This window comes from Stigmatopora argus, chromosome 20 (assembly GCF_051989625.1).
Source record: "Stigmatopora argus isolate UIUO_Sarg chromosome 20, RoL_Sarg_1.0, whole genome shotgun sequence".
Taxonomy (NCBI): Eukaryota; Metazoa; Chordata; class Actinopteri; order Syngnathiformes; family Syngnathidae; genus Stigmatopora; species Stigmatopora argus.
The window spans coordinates 4493940-4519953 of record NC_135406.1 but is presented as its reverse complement, the minus strand read 5'-3'; the positions used below and the strand labels follow the sequence as shown (position 1 = coordinate 4519953).

The window sequence follows — 26014 nt, the reverse complement described above, 5'->3', positions numbered from 1 at the left end:
TCGCTTCTTGTTCCGTTCAGACGTTCCACTTCCGGGTCGCTGGTGCCAGTGTCGACCTGGGTTTCCCTCTGACGTCATTTCGGGGGAAGGCCGGGATAACGCGCATGTGCAAATGCCATATTACGTCAAAAACAAGCGCCAAAAGCAGACGTAAACAAACACTGTTTCCGCGTTTTGGCTGAAATAAATACCCCCTGATGAATTGATTATGGCGTTTCTTTTCATTCAATATACAATTGACAGCAAAAAAAGGCTTCGCCCTCCAAAAATATTTCAACCCTTTATTTTAGTTGCAAAACGATACACAGCCTCCCGTTTTAACGTTTTCAGAAAAATATCAATCGTATCGGTTGATCTCAACTTGGCTGACAGTAAAACGTCTCAATTTTCTTTCGGTCGACTTATAGGCTTAAAAATACCCAATTTCTCTCAAATTAGGCGCAAGAGATTTTACTCAAAGTCACTTTGCAAACAACAGTTGGACCCAGAGCGTCTTCGTGTGGGCAAAATGTGTAATTCGTGCCTCATTAACGACCATATTTTTCAATGCGTATATAATAAGTTTGTTTAAACGTCCCAAAACAGTCACTTGCCCAATAAAGGTGTCAAAAATATGAATAGCATTTTAAATTAATAAAAAAAATCGTCACTCAAGGGTCCGTGTATCTTTCGGTCGTTCTTTTTGTCTTCAAGTAGAAACTAAAAAGGAAAAGCCAACCTAATTAATTTTTTTTCATGGCCGTCAACAAAATACAAGAAATGATTCCTCTCATAATTTCATAATTAAAAAAGCCTTAAACCGCTTTTCCATTATCATTTTATTGAATAGAATTCAAAAAGAAAACGGTACGTCCAGTATGTATCGCTAAAAACTCACTGCTATTCATTACGTGACCGCTAGGTGGCAATCTATTAGTCTACACAGAGCCGAGGTACCAACTTCTTCTTCTTCGTTACCATGACGACATTGCCGACTACAGTTTATTTTGTAGTGTATTTTTAATGTACAAAAAGGTAAGTTATTTTAAACCTTTGCCTAAATGGAAAAATGTTTTTCTTTTCGGTTTATTGTAAAAGTGTAAGTACGTTTTTTAAAATTAATATAGAGCAATAAATACCTGCAAATAATTAAAGTTCGACACCCTCTGTCGAAACGTATCTGCCAACAATGAAAACTTCAATAAAACGATATTCTTTTCCTAATATAAGGTTCTAACAAGTACAAAAACCAAATATTTCCCTTTAGAAAACTTTCTACACGACTCCTAGTGCTTTTAGTACAGCCAAAGTTAAACTAGAACGAATAAAAAAATAACCGAAAAATCACTGATTAGCCCATGATTACACCTGCGTATGTTGCTAGTTACATTATACTATTTTAAATAGTATTGAAAACAACATATAATATATACATATAGTTGCTCGAAAAAGCCCTTTCTTAACAGGTAAGTGACTCTTATGTGATAAAAAATTAAAAAAAAGACTTGCTATCGAAATACGTGGACATCACATTTTGCGTTAACATTTTGTCACTCAAATTTGGTAGTGAAATGGGTGCCCTTTAAACGTTAATAAACTATTTTGACCCACCTTTTGTTTTTATCAACAGCAACATGTCTGCATCTGAGCCGGTCCTGATGGGCCGCAAACGTTGCCTGCCTGCCTGCCCTAACCCGTTGTTCCTCAAATGGCTGACTGAACTCCGGGACCAAGCCAGGGAAAAAGGACTGAAGATCCAGTACACATACCAAAAGGTGCACACGTCAAATCCAACCCGGGTTTTGAAATGAAAGTAATAACGCTTGGTGGTGTGTTTTGTGTAGGCTATCAGCTCTCTAAATAAATATCCTCTTCCGCTTCGTGATGCCAGAGAGGCGAAGATCCTGCAGAACTTTGGAGATGGCATTTGCAAGCTCCTGGATTCCAAGTTGCAACAACACTACAGAGAATGTGGTCAGAAAAAGCAAAATTTATTTGGCTTTCACTTCAATTTTCTTGTATAATGAACTGAATAAAAATTCACTCTAAAATTTTAACATCATATACACACAATTATATCATAGATATTTAAAATGAGCCTACAAAGACAGAAAAGTAATACAAAATGTTAGCAAACACAAAATTAATCCAGTTGACTTGCTGAAAAATTCCAAAGAAATCAAAGACGTTTCAGTGTTTGTTGAAATTAGATTTAAAAAAAAATATATACTTTAAAAAGTGCATTAAATGACAATTGTCAAATTATAATTGATGCCTAGAGAGTTAGTCAAACTGATTTAAATCCATCAAAAAGATTCAACTAATGACCAGACAAACTTCCCCAAAAAGGGTGACATTGGTGGCCGGCACACTTTTTGACAGCAACATCCCCTCAGTGTCCACCCAAGTTTACCAAATCAACGCTGAAGAAAGATGACCAGACAAACTTCCCCAAAAAGGGTGACGGCACACTTTTTGACAGCAACATCCCCTCAGTGTCCACCCAAGTTTACCAAATCAACGCTGAAGAAAGATGACCAGACAAACTTCCCCAAAAAGGGTGACGGCACACTTTTTGACAGCAACATCCCCTCAGTGGGATGGAGGCCTGCTGACAAGAGAGCCTTTCTGATGTTGAATTGAACGATGTAGCCATCGTTGTCAATGGTGCTGAAAATACAGTGGCGGTCCGTGCATTTTTCTCGTAGCGCCTTTAACGGGCAAAATCCACTTCCTAGCAGCATTTAATGATTACCGTAATTACTCGAATATAACGAGCACTCGAAAATAACACGCAGGTAATTTTGGGCCAAAAAAATCTGGAAAAACGCAGTACTCGAATATAGTGCGCACCTAAAATTTCCCGCTGACGAAAATCAGAAATCTTACCTTTTTTTCTTCGTTTCACAATTGTTTTGTTCAAACAAATTTATTCATTACAATCCTTCAAATGAAGAGTTCCTCTCTCTCTTTGTCTGTCCTCTCATACATCTCTTCGTTGAGAATCCTATCAACGTCCACGCTTCCTTCATCCACTTCCTCATCCTCCCACAACACATCATCCGATTGGCTTTACGAGATGACGTAAAATCCGTGCGTCAAAGTGAGTTTGACAATGCTTTTTTCGATCGAAAATTTGTAATTTATTTTAGTTATTGATTATAACACTGAACTGAGAGAGGGTGAACTGAGACGGGTACGAGGCTAGAGGGGGGCAGTGGTGGTCTCGGCTTTACGAGATGACGTAAAATCCGTGCGTCGGCTTCACGAGATGACGTAAAATCCGTGCGTCGGCTCTACGAGATGACGTAAAATCCGTGCGTCAAAGTGAGTTTGACAATGCTTTTTTCGATCGAAAATTTGTAATTTATTTTATTCAATTCAATTTCAATTCAATTTATTTGGCAAGAAAAAGCACCAGGCTAAGGGCCATGTAACAAGACACAAAAAAAAAAAAAAAAAAAGTTTTTGATTATAACACGCACCCCCAACTATTGGAATTAATTATATAGCAAAAATCTGCGTGTTATATTCGAGTAATTACGGTAAATACAAATACTGGAGCTTAAATACAAACACTGGAGCTTTTCAGATATCAGTACCGGGCCCACAATTGAAATATTATTTAGCAATATAGCCATATTTTATCACCAAAAATAATTTTTAACTACACAATATCTATCCTCCTTTCTTTCTTCCTTCTTTTCTATCGCCATCAAAGCTAATGCTGAAAGCCGAGCCTGTCCTGTCGTATTTCTGGCAAAGTCCGTCTTGAAAATGACTTTAAATCAACACAACAATATATTTGCTTTTGCAGCTTGCTACAGATACACTTTGGTAGCTTTGGCTAATCACTAGCCAATCATAGTTGGTGAAAGCAATGACGTATCCCTACGCCTGCGACAAGGCATTGTGGTGTTGCCAACTCGAAATCTGATTGGTTAAAGCAACAGTCTTATCAACGCTTGTGTAATGGAGCAGAGCTTGCAGAACTGATTGTGAAGTCCTTGAGGCAGATTTCTGACTCTGGCAACAAACAATGGCTGAAATGTGATTGGTTAAATGCTTCAATATGAAAACACACATCTGGAAGCAGTGCAACCAGAGGGAAAAGCAATGAAAGGAAGCTAACAGACAATTTGGAATTATTTAATAAGTATTGATGGACAAAATATAATATATGATTCAGATATATCTTAGGCCGGCAGAGAAGGTCTTGAAGGCCCTGACGGACCGCCACTGTGAAAATAACATTTGAAACCCTCCCGCAGGTTACGACACAGCACCTCAAAGAGAAGCGCCCCCTCCTGGTGGGGCGGAAGACAAGAACCCGCATTCCAAGAGGAAGGTAAAATACATCTAAAAAAAATGGCCCGACGTGCCTCATGTCCAATCACATTGATGTCATCAAAAAAAGAAAAATGGCATTCAGGATGAAAAAACAGGTAAAGGAATACCCAAGAAAAGGAAGAGAGATTACGCCCCCCAGAAAGGATCCGCCGGTTACGCAGTTCTGCTCACACTTTACCAAGACTCACAGGTAACACCATCACATTGTATTGTTATTATTTTGCAACCAAATAAAAAGTGATGCGTCTCCCTACAGATGGCCGGCAGTAAAGGTTTTATGTACAAAATGGAGCTGCAGGCCCGAGCTCAACATCTCTGCGAGAAATCCTTCACTACGGTCAGCATCTTCAACTTGGAAGTGACTCTTTTTTTTAATGGTCTTATCACACAACCGTTGTCTCCACTCGTAGCCCGAGGTCGGGAGCAAGTACACGGCCTGGTCGTCCGTGGCCACCCTGGTGCGGAGGAATCTGCTCATCAAGACCCACAGTCCCGCACGGTACCCCTTTACAGCAGTTTTGATCAAATTACTAAAAAAAATATTCGTAGAATGAGAAGCGTAGAGATAAATTAAAAGAAGGCTAAAGTTTGTCAGTTAAAGGGAAGTTGGATAAAATAATAATTAAAAAAACACGTTTTAGACAGCCCAATCGTGACCAAGAAATGATAAAAAATGTCATGCTGAAAACAAAAATTAAAATCAGGACAAAATACTCTATATGAGAAAACACATGAAATGAAGCCAACATTTGAGGCCACCTCAAAACAAAAATATATATAAAATAAATAAACAAATATAATGGAAAATTAGCCCTCGGCTTCAATCTTACATATTTACATACTGTATTTTTTTCCAAGCGCACCCATAATTTGTGACTAAAAATTCGTGTAAAATTATTTTTTTAGGTTTTCTCAGCTCACACCAAGAATTGCACCAGTACTGATAACTGGCAAGAATAAACAAAATTTATTCACAACATATAATATGGAAACCTGGTAAAACAAACTACTATCAATATTAACACAATTCCCAAATGGAATTTACAATATTTAATCCTTAAAGTCTAATTAATCACAATATTTAGAATTTTTCAAAGTCTGATTAGATTCACCAAACAATTGATTCCATTCTTCTTCTCGTTTCCCTGGAGCAACTTGTTATTTTTATTTTTACACCCCTATATTATCCTTTAAACTTGCCAAGGCTATTTGGAAAAGAAGGTAAATTGTCGCCGTCTGGCGGACAAAGACAGGTTCTACGTCTCCCATTACATATAACGGCTGCCCTCACCGGGATGTATAAGCGAACTTTCAGTTTTTTGGGTACAAAATGTTGCGCGTTTTACTCAGATAAATACGGTAGATATGTTCATTAACACGAATATAAATATGTTCATTAATATGTGCTGTCCATTATTAAATAAATCGAATTAAAACGATTTATTCCATCTCTGTTTCTCAAGCTACTCTCTAACCGATGAAGGCGTGGCTGTGGCGCGGCGCCTGGATTCAACGGAGCGGGGGTCCGAGGTGCTTTCAGAGGAAGAGGAGGCCGACCCGAGGGTTGTCGACCTCACCGTTAGCGACGAAGACGACCAAGGCGAAGAAGAACCGGAAAATTCGACGGCGACTCCCTCGCATGAATCCCTCGCCGGTCGTCTCGAGCCGTGCGAAGGGCGCCTCCTCGCCGGAACTTTCGACATCATCCTCTGCGTGGATGTGATCGAGACGACGGGGTAGGTCGGGAGACCCCGCTCGCTCAGCGCCGTCTTTTTTTTTCACACATCCGTGCACCCGCAGAGGCAGCGGCGGCCATTGCAAGCAAGAGCTGGTCCGCGAGCTGAAGAAGAACCGCGTCCAGTTCGACGTCCGGAAGCTCAACGTCGGCGACTTCCTCTGGGTGGCGCGCGAGAAGTCCGCCCCCGCGTCGGGTGGAACTCGAACGAGGGAACTGGTCCTCGATTACGTCGTGGAGAGGAAACGGATGGACGACCTTTGCGGCAGCATCATCGACGGACGCTTCAGGGAGCAGAAGGTCGGCGGGAAGTTGTCCTAAAAATGTTACAAATACTTAAATACTTCATTTTCTTGTTCAAGTTTCGCCTAAAACGGTGCGGCCTGCGCCGTCCCATCTACCTGGTGGAGGGGCACGGCAAAATGGCGTCCCACCTGAGCCTCCCGGAATCGACCCTGCGGCAGGCAGTCGTCGGCACGCAGGTGGTGGACGGCTTTTTCGTTAAGCGAGTGCAGGACGTGCGGGAGTCGGCCGCTTACCTCGCCAACATGACCAAACAACTCGCCAAAATGTACCAAGTGGGTATTCCCGTAATCTCTGTCGCATTCTAATCTGAGCCAATCATAACATTTGTTCAATAAGTAGAAATAATTTGTTGTGAGCGTAGGTGGTGAATTACAATAATTATACAGATGTTTTCCCATTGTAATATTCTATTTTTGTGTTTTTTCAGAGGGTAAGAACAGATTAATTTGTATTTTGCTATTTTAATGGGAAAAAAGGATTTGAGATATGAGTGAATTAGCATACAAGCTCGGTCCCAGAATGCATTTAACTCGTATCTCAAGGTATTAAAAAAATTGGCAATGTAGGTGGTGAATTACAACAATTACACAGATGTTTTCCCATTGTAATATTCTATTTTTGTGTTTTTTCAGAGGGTAAGAACAGATTAATTTGTATTTTGCTATTTTATATGGGATAAAGGATTTGAGATACAAGTGAATTAGCATACGAGCTCGATCCCGGAACGCATTTAGCTCGTATCTCAAGGTATTAATTTTTTTTGGCAATTATCAAGCTGAAATAGATTTTAAAAATCACATGGAACAAAAACACAATAGATTCTGTATCACATGAATAAAATAAATGTCGTTCCCAAATAGAATTGCACGCTAGCGCGGCACTCTCGAGAGCTGGACGGCGACCGCCGCGACGACGTGGAGCCTTTCCGCACCCTCTTGTCTTTCGCCGAGTTCAATGAAGGCGCTGTGAAGAATAAGGTAACCCGCCTAATTTTGGAACCGGTAAGAACTAGCTTACCGTTCAACAACCGTATCTCGTTCAGAGTCAGACCGCGCGCGAAGCCTTCGCCAGACAGTTGATGCAAGTCAGCGGCTTGTCCGGCGACAAAGCGGCGGCCGTCCTGCAGAGATTCAACACGCCCCGCAGGTACGTTCGACATGCTCTCTCGGCGCCGTTAGCGTGTGCTGACATTTGGGAATCTTGTCCTCAGCCTCCTGACGGCGTATGACGAGTGTCCAAATCAAGCGGCGAAGGAAAAGCTGCTATCTGGCATTCAATGCGGCAGGCTTCAAAGGTCATTTTTTTTACTAATCCCTCGAATATCGCATCATTTTTGAAGGTACTAATAATCTTTCATTTGTCCTTTTCAAGGAAACTGGGTCCAGCTTTGAGTCTAACTCTGTGCCAGCTGTACTGCACCAAAGGAGCACTCTCATAGGTTGGATTCAAGCACTGTAAGCACTTGATTTAAGTTTATTCTTGAAAGAAAAATGATTTTTAGGCATTAGTCAATGCATTCCGCAATCTCAGGAATACTTTGGTGTGGTCTAAAACCTTTTTTATACATGTTAAAATTTATTATAAATGGTTGGGAAGGAAAAATAAGCTTGCTGGCCATAGTCTTTTTTTCCTAGAAAATGTTACAATAAATGGTCATTATTTGGAAGATTTTTTTTTTGCAAAAGGTAACTTTATTTTAAAGGAGTATAAAAATTAAAAGTACGTATACGTTGAAAAAAAATGATTCAAGCACAGAAAAATATTTTCTCTAATCTTTTAATAAACCATTCTAGCCATCTAAACCACAAAGCAATTGAGATTTGGATGTATACACAGAAAACATATCAAAAAAAAAAATTGAAAAGGGAAATGTTGAGAACTCAGTCGGGGACGACGTCTCGAGCGGAATCGCTTGAATTCTTTTCACGCTTGCTGTAGTATTTCTGTAGAAGATATTTCAGGTAAGAAACATGGCATGTAAAAATTAGTCTTAACATCAGCGCACCTTTATGTTGTTGTAGTGCTTCCTACTCTTGCAGTGCACCTCTTTGGCCGTACTCTCTTTGAGGTAAAAGATAGAACACAGATCGCAGAAAAACCCAGATTTTGGGACGATGAACTCGGTACCTACGCGGCGACGAAAATAACACGGATTAAAGGGAAGAAAAATAAACACTCGGTAGACATATCTCGTTATCTTTTTGTACCGAAGGGCTTCTTGGGATTAAACGGCGGCAGTGGGAAAGCAGCGGGGTGAATCGGCGATTCGGAAAATGACTCTCCCTCGCGTTTGTCTGCAGAAAAATACAATCAGTCTCTCTCTCTTGTGGCTAAAAGACACACTGTGTCTCCAATTGGCCACATTTACCCAGTTTTTCCAACGAATCTTCCTCGTTTTCCTCATCCTCCAGAGGAGCCTCGAGCGAGGCTGCTTCTTCCGCCTCGGCGCTGGAAATCCCCTCTGCCAAGCGACACGTAGCGGTTTATTCCGAGTCCGAACCCGTGACCAAAATCATCACGACAACACAAACCGTTAGGGTGTCGGGTCTCGACGTCGCATCTCGGGATGTCTTCTTCACCGTGCTCCACTTGGTCCAATGACGGCATCAATGTCTTGTCTTCTAATGTGGAACAAAGGCCATAATTTGTAAAAAACGCAAATACTGAAGCTCTGAATCGTCTTCAATTTCCTTGGTGTACCTTCTAAGTTCAGTTCAGAAGATGCTTCGTCTTCCTCCCCCTCCGTCGCTTTCAGGCGATGGACGGAGGCAGCGTCCTGGTCGCCTCTGGTCAAGGCACCTTGCGTGTCCTGTTCGGTAGAGACTGCTTCCTTCTGCTTTTCCTCGTCCTCTAAAAGCCGAGGAACATCACGCCGGGCTTCTCCTTCCGCCTTGCTCTGGTCCTCGCTGGTCAACATTGTGCCTGTACCACAACGTTTCTGACTTTATTCAGATGTATAACTAATTACCTAACACTGCTTATGCCCGCCCTACCCCTATCAGACCGTGACCGGACGATTCGCCGAAAGACGTTTGGCCGACGGACAGTTCGCCGAAACAGTCGTTTCGCCGAAACGGGATTTGCGCACTAGCCCCGCCCCCGGATCGTGTGTACATGTTTTTCAACCTCGGCCCGTTACAGATAACATTCATTTAGGAATAACAAGGTTATGTACTGCCCCCCGCTGGACATATTTCTAAATACAAGTACGTGCTACAAAGTGCTGCCAATTTTTATATTTTTTATTTTATCCTTGCATTTAAAGTAGTAGCCATTTGGAGATCATGCAGAACAGTACGTGACAGAAGAAATAGAGAAAATAAAGTAGTAGTAACGGTAAGTACTACTGTAATGAAATTGTAAATCCAGAAATCCTACTCCAGAAAATTTACACCAGCATAGAAAACGTTGAGATTAATCTTTGAATTAAGGTTCTCAGCAAATCCTTTTGAATATATATTTTCTAAAATAATGGGAAATGATTTAAAATTAAACTAGAAGTAAAAGTGTGTTCCATGGCATTTTCAGGTATTGTTCTCTAAGCCCTCTAGTCTGTCCAAGGCACTTAGAATTTCACATAAGTCTTCTAGTGTTCTTTTTTTCTCAGTGTCAGACATCAATCCCCAGCTTTGATAAATTACATTGCGTGTCCAAATGGCTACTACTTTAAACGCAAGGATAAAATAAAAAAAATAAAAAATTAGCAGCACATTGTAGTTGTACTTGTATTTAGAAATATGTCAAGCGGAGGGCAGTACATGCCCTTGTTATTCCTAAATGAATGTTATCTGTAACGGGCTGTATATGGCCCGCGGGCCGAGGTTGAAAAACATGTACACACACGATCCGGGGGCGGGGCGAGCGCGCGAATCCCGTTTCGGCGAAACGTCCGTTCGGCGAACTGTCCGTCGGCGAAACGTCCGTTCGGCGAACTGTCCGTCGGCGAAACATCTTTCGGCGATTCGTCCGAGTACCCTATCAGACCTATCTTATTGGTTACTAATTCCAATGGGATTATCACTTATGTATTTCTGACTGTGTCCCTCACACTCTTATGAACTTTACCATCATCTCCTTGACTTTGCTCCTCCATGGCGCACGTCAAGACGTCCTCTTCGACGTGTCCCACCTGGTCCAGCGTCACCAAGGTCACACCGTCCTCGACACGCCGGCCATCGGCGTCCTCCTCCGTCGGCGCTTCTATCTCGTCTTGACTCGCCACGCCCGAAGTTGGTCGGAGTCGCTTCATGTCGCCGCTTATCAGGAGGTCCTCTTCAAAGTGTTCCACCTGGACCACGATTGTGCCATCCTCTAAAAAACAAAAATAAATGACATCCTCGCCATAATTTTTTTAGGACAACTTCTGACCACACCTTTGTCGTAGCAAATTTTCCGTTTAACAGACAAAGAGTTGCGCAAATCTCCATCATTTTCCTCCTCTTCCTCCTCCTCATCACCACCAGTTTCATCTAAAGTCAGCAGAGTCTGCAAGAATTGACAATCGTATTTCCGTCAACAATGAGAAATGGAACCGCCATCTTTTCCGTCACATGCTCGGCAATTCTGCGGGTAATTGCCGACTAACCTCTGGGTTCAAACAGTCCTCCGATTGTTCACCCTCACTCGTCGGCCGCAGATCTATCGCCTCATCCTGCTCCAGCACGATCTCGTCCAAAGTGACCAAACCGAGTTCCTCCTCCGAGACGTCTCGTTGCCAAGTTGGCTTTTCGGGCGCCGACTCCTCGCCGACCTCTTGGCGTGGAATGACCATCTCGCTTTCACTGGGTTGCCGCCTGTTGGATTTTCTCCTCTGCAGTCTCTTGTCGGCTCTTAGTTTACGCTTGGGCTTCTCGGCTTTCTCGGCGACGTCGTCGGAAAAGTTATCCTCGTCGTCGCTCACTTGGTCCAGCGACAACGTGCCGGTCGGCGGCTCGATCTTCGTTTGGGCGACCTCTAGTTTGCTTTGGCATCTCGTCGCTACGTCTCCCGATCCGGCCCGTTGTTCTTCCGTCTTTTCCGTCTCTTCTTGAGTCGGATCTTCCTCCAAAGAATCCACCACTTGGTACGTCGGTTCCTCCTCATCCTCTGGATTTAGCGGAGACATCCCGTCGGTGACCACTTCCCGTTTTGGACTACTCTGCGTCTCCCCGGTAGATGTCGGAACCTGACCCGTCTCGTCCTCCACTGAGTCCAGTACCTGAAATGTAGCCGCTTCTTCCTCATCAACAGGCTCGTTTTTTTCTATCTTTATCTTCTTTGCATCTTTCTTAGGTCTTCCCTTCCTTCCTTTTCTTTTGGGAACCGCAATCTTGGGTTCCGGGATTTCCATCGGTTCCACTTCCATCTTGATCGCAGGTTCGGGAGATGTCCTCGAAGGGGTTGTCGTCCTCGAGACAGATTTTTCTTCGCTAGATCCGTCTTTCTTAGGCAGCCTTCCTCTTTTTCTGGAAGCTCTCGTGTTGACGCCGGCATCCTCTTCCACGGAGTCGAGAACTTGGAAAGTGGGGTCCTCGTCCTTCACGGGTATTTTGACAGTTTGCTCTTGTTTCTTTCCACGGGTGCTCCGCCTCCTCCCCGACACGGCAGCGTCGGCTAGTACGGAATCGACCACGAGGTAATTCTCGGGAGTTTTGGCGGTGGTGCGCGCCTGCTTCTTCGGAGGTTCTTTACAGTCTTGGCTCTTAGCTGCTTCTGGGACATTCTGTTCAGTTTCATTAGACGATGGAAGATCTTCTACAGAATCTATCACCTGGTATGCTTCTGTGTCATCATGTTCCAAGGCAGCGGTTTCTTCTTTGGCTTCTCTGACGTGACAGTCGAGGTCAGCCGAGGCCGGATCGTCAACCACATCCTCAATGATTGGGCGAGAATCCGTGGTCTGGTCTTGGTCTGCGTCTTCCTTCCCTCTTTGCGTCTCGTTCTGGCCTTCGAGAGTCGGTGTGTCACCCGAGGACGTTGGCTCTTTTTCAATCCTTTCCACATGACTCACGTTTTCCAGCCGAGGAGCTCCTTGAAGCTCGGCGGGACCGCCGTCCGTTACATCGGGATTCTCATCCGAGATAGGTTTCTGGTCATCACCCACACTATCCAACACCTGAAAGCTTTCGTCGCTGCCCATCGTTATCAAATGTTCTTTTTCGCAAGTGGCGGGAGTCTGCCGCGTTGGAGATCTCTGGGATGAATCCTTTGTTTTTTTCACTTTAATCGGAGCTTTGGTGGAGTCTCGACCAGGCGAAGACACGGCGCCAGAAGGGAGGCTCCGTCTTGATGAGCTTCTGGTGGTCCTCGAGGGGGCGGGAGATTGGGATTTAGCGCTCTTGGAGTCTTTGGAGGGTCTTGGTTTCTTCTGTTTCGAATCAGGCTTGGAATGAGAGGGGGCTTCAGCTTCAGCGCTGCTGTCCTCTTGGTCATAAACTTCATCAACAGTGACAAAGTCGTCCATGTTGAAGGGTTGCTGGTCACAGAGAGTGGCATTTGATAGAACGTTGTTGATTTCCATCTGAATGGAGACATGAGAATTCAACATTTTGTAATCATGAACACAGAAGTTGCAAGAACTGATGGGACTGCAACGGTTCCCATCGGTGTTTGGTCAGTAAACGCTGTTTATACACATCAATTTTAGATTCCGTGCAAAATTGTAAGGTAAGTAGATCCTTAAAGAAAAGACTTACCACTTTTTCATCACTTTTTGCAAGGATTTCATCTTTACCGGGGACCAATGTGTCTTCACTTTTTTCAAGGGTTTCATCTTGACTGGGGACCAATGTGGCTTCACTTTGCACAAGGGTTTCATCTTGACTAAGGACCAATGTGTCTTCACTTTTTACAAGGGTTTCATCTTGACTCAGGACCAATGTGGCTTCACTTCTTGCAAGGGTTTCATCTTTACCGGAGACCAATGTGGCTTCACTTTGCACAAGGGTTTCATCTTGGACAGGTAGAGGTTCTTCTTTCTTTAAGACCGTCTCATCGTGACTGCCGACCAGAGGCGGACTCTCCTTGTCAACACAGGCTGAAACTAACACCGTCGCTTCTTCCACCTTTACCGAAATTTTCTCTTTACCCGTCTGAACCTCAGGAAGAGTAGCGAGCTTAACTGAACATTCCTTTTTACGGCATTCCTCTTCCGCCGACGTTTTTACCCTCGTTGACTCTGACCCGGGCCCCTTTGTGGGTTGTTCAGACTGAACTGACGGGGTTTCTACTTCCTGCGACTCCGATACGAGGCTATTTTTGGGTTGTTCGGATTCAACCCGTGGCGCAACGGTAGGCGCAGGGGCCGCCGTCGATTCCCCTGGTGGGTTGGGCTTCGCGCTACGGTCCGTACTGTCCCCCTTGAGATCCAAAGTAATCCCAGTTGGATCCTGAAGGCGCTTCTTCAAGCTTTCAATGCTGAAATCAAACAAACCCGCTAATATGCTGTCATGGCTTGACGGTTATATGTTCAGTACCTTACCTCTCAAACCTCAGAATATTTTTCCTGGAAAAAAAAAAAGAATATGGTGAATAATACCTAGTACAACGTGGAATAAAACCGGCGTGAATAGAAAATGGAAACCAACCGTGCGTGGCAGTTTGGTGAAATTTTTTGGGATGCCTCCAGCACACGCGCAACTCCCGCGGAGTCGGCCATCTCCACGCATATCTACAGCAGAGAGATAATCATTAATTAAAACAGAACGACGACAACCCTCGTCGATCTGCGTGTGCAATCCAAGAGATTTCCGTTCTCGTACCCGGTTGGCCAGTGGCAGGAAGTTGACAACCTCGCCATGGCTGGAGATAAAATCTAGTAGAAGCGTAATGCTGTCCATGTCGGACAAAGACATCTCCACACAAAGCAGGCGCTCGGCCAGGGACTCCACTTTTCCAATGCGCTGAAAGATGTCAAAGCAAAGCAGTTGTGGCTACATGCTAAGTAGCTCCCGTGAAATAAATTCCCGAAACTCACAGAGTTGCTTAGCCGCATTAGCAACACGTACATGTCCTCCTGTAAAAAAATATCGTATGGTCAGTAAGACAACCAATAGGGATCTTTACCCGAGTACGTACCTCGCTTTGTTGAGCGGACATGGACTCGAGGACCAAGTGCAGCCTAAGCGGAAGGGTCGACGCCTCCAATTTGTGACTATCCAAGTGACGGTGCACGAATTGGCGGCACGCATCCCAATCGCTAAAATGCACAAAGGCCTGTAGAAGAAAAAAACAGGCGCGGTGAATACTTGCTAGCCTAGCAACCACGCAAGGCTGCAGTTCCCTCACCCTCCTCTGGAGCGGCAGCACCATCACGTTGTAGTACAGAGACCGAAGATCCTTCTTGGAGAAATACGGCCAGGCTAGCTTGGCTACGTCCTCGTGTTTGACAACTTTTGTAGACAAATTTGTCAACATGACCGTTGGCGACGCGCCACTTTGAATGGCGTTTTCGATGTCGTCAACTTTTTGGACGGTCAGGAACTCTGCAAAAAAGCAGACCGTGGCCTTAATGACATCTGGCTCTGACAATCTAGACCAGCAGGATGACGGGTCTTACTAGGGATGACGAACCACGGCGAAACGGTTAAGAACAGATAGGGAATTGTCTTCATTGTCAGGTAAAACGGGAACGTGGTGGATTCAGGGACCCCAAATGTAGACGTCTCAACAGTCGCCCCGGGAAATGCCAAATCGGGAACGGCTTCGTTGGGAAACGTTCGCGCTGTAGAGAAGGAGAAGACCCACATTTTAGCCGCCATTTTAAATTCCGACCATTCCCATCGGACTTACGTGCAATTGGAGCGCTTTGTGGGGGGTCCAGCCTGGCGATCTGATAGGCAGGACATTGATTGTGAAGAACGTACCAAAGTCCTAGACAATCCGCATCAATGTCAGACTGAAATTTCACAAAGACCTGCAACAAAGAGGTTGAATGTCAATTAATTTGGAAGGTTAGCATTCCTACACGACAAACTCACCTTGTCGTGGAGGGGCAGAAAATGTTGGACCCCCCCGATCTTCCGCAAAGCTTGGCGGAGACGGTTCGTCTCGCTCGGTGTGATGCCTTTGATGAAGACCACACTCGAGTATCGCTCCTCCACCGGCTGAGGTCAGAGTTCATAACATCAAAGACACGGTCATCGCATTCGATTGCTGGTGCACTTACATAATTCATCCTCTTCATCATCCAATCGTAGAAGCCTTTCTGGAATACAAACATCAAATCAAAGTCGCTCATACCGAGGGATTTTGTGAGGACAGTTTACCGGGTTCATGGGGATATTTTCCTTCAAGACACAAACGTCCAACTTCTGTTCTTTGAGAGACGGTTTATCCGTTTTCCAGGCGTCCATGGCGGCGACCATTCCCTCCTCCTCCAACTGCACAAATGCCTGAGAAACAAGTTTTCAAATTTGCATTTCAAAAGATACCTTCCACATCTGGATTTGAGGGGTCCTACCGTCCTGGTTTGAGGAAGAACGTAGATCGATTCATCCAAGGAATCAAACCCAAACGGCTTGACCAATTGGATGATGTCTTGCACGCAGTAGCCGTACCGATCAAGCGGTAGATTGGAGATTAGCATCTGCCTCTTCTTTTGACCCAACTGCAAAGACCCAAAAAAATCAGGACGACTGCTTCTCAAAGACCCCAAAAACCCAGACCAGGTCTTACTCTTTTCAAACAGAAGTCCGTGTCTTCTACAAGTTCCGCTGCAATGGAACAGAAGTCAAATTTGAATATTAACTCGCCGCAAAAATCTGACATCACGTCGAGACTTACCCATTTGCGGCCGAAGCAGAAATTCATGTATCTTATCTTCCATGGCGACCATAACATCCGTTAATACGGCGCCCGTTCCGTCTCTTGTCGTCTCGGCAACGGCGTCCTTCGTCATTTCGGCGGAGTCCCCCGCAGCGACCGCTTTGGGCGCTACGCTAACGGCCTTGCGAGTGGGGTTAAACTTAGTCTTCTTGGGGACTTTTTTCACCATCTTTACCACGGGTTTGGTGGTCTTTGAGACCGGGGCCACCCTCCTAAGAAAAACAATGGCGTCGTGATCATTTACCCCAGTGATTGACGTTCACGCCAGCCCGTTACTTACCTCCGGGGATTCGGCTTTTGCACTCTCGGGAAACCGTCCTACCAAGAGACCGCCATTTAGATTTCGAACACAAATCCGCAAGCACGTGATCAAAAATCCCAACCTTTTCTTTCTGAATATTGACGACGAAATCTTTAATTCGGATGTCGCCCTTCTCACGCAGTTTGTCGGCGTCTTCCTCTCGGTGAAAACGAACAACCGCCTACGCCAACACACGGAAACACGCCGTCGTATTCAAGCGAAACGACAACGCAACGAAGCACTCTACCTGCTCTTTGTTCCGAAACATGATGATGGATTTGGTTTTTCCGTGCGCCTCGACGCCATACGCCAGATCTTTGTAGACGATACCGGCCTTGACGTGGTTCAGCGTCACCATGGTCGGGTCGGAAGTTTTGACCCGCTGCAAAGGCAAGAGAAAATGTGAAGGGACGTCAACTTAATTTCACGTGGGCCGGACCATTTTAGATATAATATTTAGATTTTTTTTAAATAAATGGATTAAAAGAACTGGATTAAAAGCCCTGAATATTCAGTTTTTATAGAGCTAAAACAATGTTTATTTTAGCTTTTTTTAAATATATTTTTAGATTTTACAAAATTATTTTTGAACTAAAAACACAGAGAAAATTGATTAAAAAATTACAATTGTTGATTTAAAAGAGGGAAAATCTGGAAATTTAATGTACAAAAAGCTGAATATTCAGGGCTTTTAATCCATTTATAAAATTAAAAAATCTAATTATATCTAAAACAATGTTTATTTTAGATTTTTTAATATATTTTTAGATTTTACAAAATGATTTTTGAACTAAAAACACAGAAAAAATGGATTAAAAAATTACAATTATTGATTTAAAAGGGGGAAAATAAGGGGACATTTATTATACATCTATACACTTCATTTTAATTTGATCCTAAAACAGAAAGTCGGCATCTGCTCATTTAAAAAAAGCATGTAAATCAAGGGTGTCAGGGTGTAATGTTTTTATCATTTTTTTCTGTTTTTAGTTCAAAAATCATTTTGTAAAATCTACAAATATATTTTAAAGAAAAATAAACATTGTTTTAGATCAAGGGTGTCAGACTTCATGTGGGCCGGACCATTTTAGATATATTTAGATTTTTTAAAATAAATGGATTAAAATAACTGGATTAAAAGCCCTGAATATTCAGTTTTTTATAGATCTAAAACAATGTTTATTTTAGCTTTTTTTAAAAAATATTTTTAGATTTTACAAAATGTTTTTTGAACTAAAAACACAGAAAAAATGGATTAAAAAATTACAATTATTGATTTAAAAGGGGGAAAATCAGGAAATTTAATATACATCTATACTCTTCATTTTAATTTGATCCTAAAACAGAAAGTCGGCACTCGTGATTTACTTTCCCGGGCCACACAAAATGATGCGGCGGGCCAGATTTGGCCCTCGGGCCGCCTCTTTGACACATGTGGTCTTGACGGTCAAACCTTGGGTTTCGGTGGGGGCTTTTTTTTCGGATCGTAGGTCGTTTTGAAACCCGCTGGCTTTTTGTTGGCGGCGAAGGCGGTCTTTGATGTTTCAGCCTGACTTTTTGACGCAGTTGAATTCATCTTGGCGAGTTCTGCCAACAAGGCTGGCGCCAGAGTTTTAACCATGGACTCCAAGTCGGTCTGCTTGGACAGAGACTGGACAGCTGGATGGAAGACAAAGTATTGAATTTCATTAGTAGGCTTTTCTACTTCTCACTGGTTTCAAATGAACTGGCCTCACCTGACGTTTCCATCAGTTTTTTTGCTAGTCTGTCCGCTTTGTTCGACAACTGCGCCGTAACGGTGCCTCCACGGGTTTTCTTGGGGGGCGAGCGTCTCTCGCGGTTTCTCTCGGGTGACCGTCTCTCATTTCTTCTTTCGGGCGAGCGTCTCTCGCGGCTTCTTTCGGGCGAGCGTCTCTCGCGGCTTCTTTCGGGCGAGCGTCTCTCGCTTCTTCTTTCGGGCGAGCGTCTCTCGCTTCTTCTTTCGGGCGAGCGTCTCTCGCTTCTTTTTTCGGGCGAGCGTCTCTCGCTTCTTCTTTCGGGCGAGCGTCTCTCGCTTCTTCTTTCGGGCGAGCGTCTCTCGCTTCTTCTTTCGGGCGAGCGTCTCTCGCTGCTTCTTTCGGGCGAGCGTCTCTCGCTTCTTCTTTCGGGTGAGCGTCTCTCGCGGTTTCTTTCAGTCGACCATCTCTCGCGGCTTCTTTCCACCGACCGTCTCTCGTGGAAACTGCGGGACGAGGACCGCCTCCGCGTGTAGGCCGGCCTTTCACGACTCCTCCTCCTCGAAGACGAGCGCCCGTCTTGGCTTCGCCGCGAGGGGCGCCGCTCGTAGCTCCTGGAGCGCGAATGGCCATATTCGGATGAACTCGAGGAGTCGGAACGAGACCTGAAACGTTAGCGCAAAGGGTGTCAGACTCGGGTTGGTTCGCGGGGCGCTTTAACGTCAACTTGATTTCACGTGGGCCGGACCATTTTAGATAGGATATTTAGATTTTTTTTTTTTTTTATAAATGGATAAAAAGCCCTGAATATTCAGTTTTTTATAGATCTAAAACCTGTGTCAAAGTGGCGGCCCAGGGGCCAAATCTGGCCCGCTGCATCATTTTGTGTGGACGGGAAAGTAAATCATGAGTGCCGACTTTCTGTTTTAGGATCAAATTAAAATGAAGAGTATAGATGTATATTACATTTCCTGATTTTCCCCCTTTTAAATCAATAATTGTCATTTTTTAATCATTTTTTTCTGTGTTTCTAGTTCAAAAATCATTTTGTAAAATCTAAAAATATATATATAAAAAGCTAAAATAAACATTGTTTTAGATCTATAAAAAAACGAAATATTCAGGGCTTTTAATCCATTTATAAAAAAAAAAAATCTAAATATTATAGCTAAAATGGTCTGGTTCACGTGAAATCAAGTTGAAGTTAAAGCGGCCCACGAACCAACCCGAGTCCGACACCCTTGGTCTAGACCACATGTTTATTTTAGCTTTTTATTAATATATTTTTAGATTTTACAAAATGATTTTTGAACTAAAAACACAGAAAAAATGATCAAAAAATTACAATTATTGATTTAAAAAGGAAGAAAATCGGGAAATTTAATATACATCTATACACTTCATTTTAATTTGATCCTAAAAACAGAAAGTCGGCACTCATGATTTACCTTCCCGGGCCACAAAAAATGATGCGGCGGGCCAGATTTGGCCCCCGGGCCGCCACTTTGACACATGTGCGTTACATTCGGAAAAAAAAGAAAAACACCTCACCTGCGTTGGTATCTGTAACTCTGAGGCGAGCGAGATCGGCTTCTCCTCCTCGTGCTCGTCTCTCTTCGAGCTTCCGGGCTACGATGGCGTCGTGCCGCAGCGGAGGAGGAAGTCGATTGAGATATCTTACTTTGCGACTCCGGCGCCGACGCCGCGACGTCCGGCGTAACTTCGCAGGACGGCAACACCTCGCCGTTCCATTGCGGATATCTGAACATTTATCATCAAAATTCGTATTTCTTGGTTGACGTTAAAGGACAGAAGAAGCCGACTCTTACCGTTCTCGAAGCAATTTGCACTTTACCAGGTGAAAGTTGGTGTTCTGATGCGCCACCCAGTCCTGGTTAGCAAAACAGCAACAATTAATACAACGCCAATCTGCCAAATCCATATTTCCAAACAACGAAATCAACACCACAAGCTTTGCTAGCGGACTAGTTTAGAGTTTTACAGTCCTCCAGTTGGTAAACAATGGCGCAGGAACATTTCTTTATCCCCGCCGTAGTGCGACAAGTCTCACAAATCCAAAAAGGAATCCCGGCGAGATGATTTATTTCCAATAAATGTCCGCTCGGAAAATTCCGTAACATCAAAGTAGCAACAAAGAAGAAAAATGGTCGAAAAAAACATTCCTCCACGCCGTTGGTCCTTGCGCTCAAATGTTGACAGGCGAAGACTCGACAAAAGCGCGGGTCCGACTCCAACAGAGGTGGACCGGATCGCGACGGCGATGTCGACGGACGGACGCCACGTTACAAAGAAGAGACACGAGAAGACGAAGAAGGGAGAGTGAACAAGAACGTGTATGTCCACTCACCTGTATATGGACGCACATGTTGTTACACAGAGTACACAAGTGAGGAAAGACCTTCGGCGTGGCCGCCGCGTAGTCTCGCATCAGGACGGCCGTCGGGAAACCCGCCACGGCCGTCGCCTGCTCCTGCGGACCGCCGGGACTCGGACCCAGGCCGAGCAATGGACGTGGCGGCAGACTCAAGATGTTGGGGATGTGGAGGGTAGTCGGCACGGGGTGGAACTGCTGCGCCGCCGCGGGAACGTACGTCGGGACGTGTATCAAGGGTTGCGGCGGGATGGTCTGCTGAGGTTCGCTCGCCTGCTTCGGGTTGGCCTTTGTCTTGGGGGGTTTCTGCGTCTCCTTGGCTTCCGGTGGTCTCGGTGTCGTCTTCTCCTGGGACTGCTGTTCCTTGGTGACCTCCCACCGCGAAGGCTTCTGCTTCTCTTCGGGTTTCTCGTCGGACGCCGGTTTTTTTTTAATTTCGCTATCGTTTTCTCCCAGGACCACCAGATCGGGTCTGGTGGGATGCACGCGGCGGCCCATCCGTTGCGGGATGGGTAGCGCTGGCTTTAGTATGGGCTTGGGAACAACCGGTCCTTGCTGCGGAAATTCAACCGTTTTCGGGGTTGGGGGTTTCATGTCTCGGAGGTCTGTGTCCTTTTTCAAGAGCGAGAAATTAGGGAAAATGGATTGCAAAATTGCCAACGCCGGGTTGACTGCTTCTTGACTTTTGGGAGGGGTAGAAGACACACTGAAAGAGCCTGGAGTCTTCTGTTGGTCCGAGGAAGACATTTCCAGACCGGTGTTTCGTCCCACTTGCTGCACCGGTTCTTGACCGCAACTTCTGTCCACGGTCAAAAAATTGTCCCCTTCGGCTCTTTTCGCCCTGCCTTGGGCGTCCTCGTATTTACTCACATGCCCGTAGTCGATGACTTCGCTCGATTGGAGACGAGAAGACGAGGCGTCCTTTGGCGCCAATCCGGGACCTTTCCAAGCGTCCTTGTTTCGGTCAGGGGCCGCTTCCCGCGAGAGCTTGGGGTGATTGGCGTTGGAGACCTTCTTGGCCTTCTGGATGCGGATTTGCCGTAAGATGAAGGGCAAGGACTCCGGGGTGATCTGGTCTTCGGGGAAGGAGATGAGATGTTCCAGGTCTTCTTTTTCCAGTCCAAACTGCACCAGCACGTCGGCGGCCGACTCCGGCGTGTATTTGGGTTGCGGAGGCTCGGGGGTTCGCTCCATGTCGGGCGGGTTGTAACGTAGCCCCGGAATGGAACGGAGGTTGCCATCGTCCTCGCCGGAAACCGAAAAGGAAGGACGTCCCCCCGACGTCGGCGCTTTAGAATAGTCGGAGGAGGTCCCGGCGACGGCGGGTCGGCCGAAGCTAGACGAGCGACTGACGGAGATGTCGCCTACGTCGGAGTGTCTGTTGATGTTTTGGGAAGACCTCGCTGCCGTGGCGAGTAAATCTCGCCCGTGATCGTTTTGTCTGGAAGCAAAAACGTCATCTCTTTGCGCCGAGTAACTGGGCGCCAACGAGGGAATGGCGTTGCCGTGCGAAAGACCCGCAGAAGACCCAACACCAAGTCTTTCACCGGAGAACGGGTTACGGGAGTCCCCCGCCGTCTGGTTTCTCAGCTCGGTAAACTGTAGGAATGGGTTGTGGGACATGGCTGCCGTGGGCCAATCGGGAACGGGCTTCCGGCGGCAAACCACCAGAAGAACGGCTACAACGCTTTGGCTGTCAATGCAACTCTGGAAAAAGTTCAAAAACAAAATGGCGTTATTTCAAACTAACTGGGCTACTGTTCGACAGGAAGACTTTGGGAATGTCTCGGCCGCTACGCTTCTTTTTGCCGGTCTTGCTTGGCCCTTGCAACAACGACAAAAAACACAAATATAGCAGCAACAACATAAAAGACATTCCAATCCTATTATAATCATCATCATCACGATTCATTGTTTTTTTATTGTATATCAAGTAACAACCAATATTTCCTTCAAATTTTCCATTTTTTTTTTCCAGAAACAACCACGGCGACATCACAGTGAACATTTCTATCATCTTTAAGGCCGGATATTCATCATTTGGAACTTTGCGGCCTTCCCCCCAAAAAAGGTATTTGCCCATTTTGAGACAATTCACGCAATTCGAACAAGAGCTCGCTATGTCGGCTAACATTTTTTTCAACCGTATCTCTGCTCCTTTCACTGGGGCGCCGTAGTTCAGTGGTAGAGTCGTCGTCCCCAAACCCAGAGGTTGCGTGTGCGACTCCCTGCCCGGGTGATCTCGTGTAAGTGGACTTGGTTGGGCAAGAACTGGAGCCATTGTGGGTCCTGATGTTGCGTGGTCAGTAGGTAAACGAGAATATTCTGCGCTGCAAAACCGTTTTCATCACAAATTGTACATTATACATCAAATCTAGATATTATAGATGAGATAAATTCCACATTAAATGCATTTTTTCAACCTATATTCGATTCAGATGGTGTAAATTAAGATCTCAAATCAGGGGAACTTGACTTTTTTAATCAATATATTCGAATTTTCGCTCACACTGTCTTTGTTTTAACACGTGATCGTCCGATTTATTGAATGACCTGAAGCCCCCGATTTCTTAAGCGATTGACGTGATCTTGATGTTATTTTAAAGGGTCTTTTGGGGGGGGATTTGGAAAATGTTGACCGTTTTGATGACTGTTTTTGTACTATTGTACTGCGATGCAGTGCGTAGAGAACGAGGCCCGTCATGCGCCGTGTTGCCGATCCAGCCCGAAAACACACACGCACAAGAAAGATCAAATTATAGCATTTTGTTAGCATGAAAACAGTATTAAACCCCTTAAAATGTCCCCCCCCTGGAAAAAAAACAAGAATGCACGACGATGGACAAAAGTGCAGGCCCGAAAGCTATCAAAATGCCCGCATTGTTGGTAAAATATATAATATTAAACAATATAGTAAATATAACTACGCGATAAATTAATTTCGCTTGTTTACCTTTGCTTTGATGTCAGCGAACTGAAATGAGAAAGGTGTTCCTTTTTGATTACTTTCAAAGCTTAGATATTAGAGAGTTGGCGCATGCGCGCTGCTGACGTATGAAGAAAACCCGCAAACCGGAAGTGGAAGAGACGGAAAGGAAATGAAAGCGGAAAAGCTCTTGACATCCTAACGTCAAGAGTGAGGCATCCTGACAAGTTTGTAGTTTGGCAGTTAAATTTAACCGGTGGTAAACTATCCCAAAAGTGTGTAAATAAAAATTAAAATTTACGAACACATGCTAGCGTGGTATAGAGCTGACGAATGTAAGCCATAGCGAGAACCGAACCCGAGTCAAAGGAAACCCTTAGCAGTGTGTTTAACCATTCGACCACCAAAGCTTTGCCATGATATAAATGGAAGTCATATTTAGTGTCTGATTTTGACAGTCTGCAGTGTGTGAATGGCCAAAAATGGGAGATATGCATGGAGATAGAGTGTATAAAGTCCATGACTAGTTATTAGGAAGCGTCTCTTTTGTTTTGCGTGATTACGTCACTTTCGAAAAGAGCACCCAAGTAAGAAACCGGGCCGTCGTTACACATCCGGTCCACACGAGGGTGTCGTAGTCCCAACGGTTGTTTGCAAACCGCCTTTGATTGAAAGAAGAAGATGCCTCGAATGCGGAAGTCGTGGTAAACTGCAGCCGATCAAAACAATTCGTCTCGTTTGCCTAATTTTAGATAAATTTGGTCTCTTTAAGTGTACTGGTTGGTCAATAAAAAAAGGAGACGAAGATGCATTACTTATTTTGTTTGGTTGCATCTTACATTGACTTTCGTATTCGAAACATCTTCGCAAACCACCTTTGTGACTACACTGCCCTCGTGTGGACAATTTGCGCAACGAAGGCATTTTTTTTCATCTCATAAACCAGGGGTAGGGAACCTATGGCTCGGGAGCCATATGTGGCTCTTTCCATGGGTACATATGGCTCTCCACTAACCTGTGAGGTACCTGTACCCTTATTTTAATCATAATTTTGGTTTTTATTACTCTTCTGCATGCATGATATCATTGAGTTAATGTATTTTCCTCTATTTATCGACCTTGTACAGTAAGCAATTTTTCTCGAATATAAGAAAGACCATGTGTAGCAAGGCGTTTTCCTCTATTAAATTAATTTATTTTCCTTCTCTAAACGACCATGGTGAAGAAAATCAAGGTGATTTTTTTCCTTCAGTATAATATACTGCCATGAATGGACGAAAATTGCCTTCTTATTCTTATACAAGGTCTTATATTGGAGGAAAACACAATGGTCGTTTATGAGAAACAGGGCCGTCATTTCACTTCCAATCCACACGAGGGCGCCGTAGACTCAATGGTTATTTGCAAAGCGCATTTTATTGAAAGAAGAAGATGCCTCGAATGCGGAAGTCTTGGTAAACATGAGCCGATCAAAACAATTCGTCTCTTGACTAATTTTAGATCAATTTGGTCTCTTTAAGCGTACTAATCGGTCAATAAAAACAGCAGACAAAGGTGAGACTGTTAAATGTTTAAAAACTGTTCTCTTTTAATTGTTTTTTATCCATTTATTCGCAGCTAGGTGCAGCTTTAATGCTTGTTCCTCTCTTGGTGCATACTGGGCTTGTTCCTGCAGGCAGACGGCTCACTTCCACTTGCCATCCTATGACAACCAACTTCATTTTGTGTTTATTTCATGACAAAAGCAGACAATACACTTGTGTATTCGGTCGAACGATATTTTCAATGTGTTCCCCAGCGTCAGCCTCATCTTCCTCATATAAATTATGTGCAATATTCATCTTGAGACCTCTCCAATAAAGTAACAAACCACACTCCATCTTTCTTAGTTCCTTGATTTTGTGTTGTGACTTTGTAGGCGAGTATAAACACATGCTATTCTGTTCTCGACCAGACATGTTAAATTTGCTGCCGTCTTGTGGTGGTTCAATGCATTACACTCAGCAATTGCTTTTCCAACCAACTCCTCTTTATATGTACAACATATGTACTGTTTTCCAGTACAATGTACCTCCTCTCACATATTGTCCTGAGTGTGCTTGAATAGACATATGGTGTTTTGCTGCCATCTGTGACAGTTTGAAGCATTACACTATGCAATTGCATTTCCAACCAACTCCTTGTTTCCAGTGCATCACTGTATATGGTAGATTCATAGACTTCGCTCCATCATATTGTGCTAAGTATGCCTGATCAGACGTGTGTTTGCTGCCCTCTTGTGGCAAATGTTGGACATTGCTTCCTGCAATGTCCTTGGCTGTCAATATTTATCACTTTTCTATGTGTGAAATTTCGGCGGAAATCCAGCCAAGGTGGCGTTTGGCATAAGACATTGCCTGAGATGCAGGCGACTCGGGTTCGATTCTCACTCGCAGCTGCATTTACGAACATAAATGCCAGAGTGGTAAAGAGTTGGCAAGAGTGAGAATCGAACACGATCCCAATG

General features: G+C 44.4%; 3 protein-coding genes across 4 annotated transcripts in view; 2 read left to right on the top strand and 1 right to left on the bottom strand.

The window, feature by feature from the left end:
* LOC144066146 (uncharacterized) overlaps positions 1–26014 on the top strand; it is a 32269-nt gene that overhangs the window by 5046 nt on the left and 1209 nt on the right. The gene's annotated exons all lie outside the window — the stretch shown is intronic.
* Positions 852–25382, top strand: mus81 (MUS81 structure-specific endonuclease subunit). Of its 2 annotated transcripts, none has more exons than XM_077588264.1 (17): positions 852–1014; positions 1610–1754; positions 1824–1953; positions 4251–4327; positions 4412–4519; positions 4586–4666; positions 4740–4828; positions 5793–6065; positions 6130–6364; positions 6427–6642; positions 7231–7347; positions 7413–7516; positions 7581–7664; positions 7742–7824; positions 22561–22653; positions 22760–22892; positions 25126–25382. In XM_077588264.1, the coding sequence occupies exons 2-14, from the start codon at positions 1614–1616 to the stop codon at positions 7806–7808; spliced, it is 1722 nt and encodes a 573-aa protein (XP_077444390.1). In that variant the 5' UTR covers positions 852–1014; positions 1610–1613; the 3' UTR covers positions 7809–7824; positions 22561–22653; positions 22760–22892; positions 25126–25382. The 2 variants fall into 2 exon arrangements, with proteins under 2 accessions (XP_077444390.1, XP_077444389.1); XM_077588263.1 differs by having other exon boundaries at positions 22760–24530.
* LOC144066092 (uncharacterized) lies at positions 8131–23654 on the bottom strand. The gene is made up of 31 exons (XM_077589441.1): positions 20559–23654; positions 20020–20081; positions 19742–19951; positions 18212–18855; positions 17929–18134; positions 16723–16857; positions 16558–16656; positions 16455–16492; positions 16133–16386; positions 16025–16062; positions 15810–15956; positions 15616–15741; positions 15516–15554; positions 15328–15453; positions 14981–15263; positions 14636–14832; positions 14426–14563; positions 14325–14363; positions 14110–14250; positions 13936–14018; positions 13830–13853; positions 13045–13765; positions 10956–12869; positions 10744–10855; positions 10436–10681; positions 9071–9292; positions 8902–8991; positions 8739–8831; positions 8578–8664; positions 8376–8497; positions 8131–8313 (listed from the first exon to the last, which is right to left on the bottom strand). The coding sequence occupies exons 1-31, from the start codon at positions 22203–22205 to the stop codon at positions 8251–8253; spliced, it is 8346 nt and encodes a 2781-aa protein (XP_077445567.1). The 5' UTR covers positions 22206–23654; the 3' UTR covers positions 8131–8250.

Excerpts from the sequence above, each read along its gene's own strand:
- mus81 (XM_077588264.1), top strand. The coding sequence starts at position 1,614 with ATGTCTGCATCTGAGCCGGTCCTGATGGGCCGCAAACGTTGCCTGCCT. Across the intron at positions 4,829-5,792 it reads AAGACCCACAGTCCCGCACG|CTACTCTCTAACCGATGAAG; the intron begins GTACCCCTTTAC and ends CTGTTTCTCAAG. Across the intron at positions 6,365-6,426 it reads GACGCTTCAGGGAGCAGAAG|TTTCGCCTAAAACGGTGCGG; the intron begins GTCGGCGGGAAG and ends TTCTTGTTCAAG.
- LOC144066092 (XM_077589441.1), bottom strand. The coding sequence starts at position 22,205 with ATGTCCCACAACCCATTCCTACAGTTTACCGAGCTGAGAAACCAGACG. Across the intron at positions 15,264-15,327 it reads TTCTGCCCCTCCACGACAAG|GTCTTTGTGAAATTTCAGTC; the intron begins GTGAGTTTGTCG and ends TCTTTGTTGCAG. Across the intron at positions 13,854-13,935 it reads TCACCAAACTGCCACGCACG|GAAAAATATTCTGAGGTTTG; the intron begins GTTGGTTTCCAT and ends TTTTTTTTCCAG.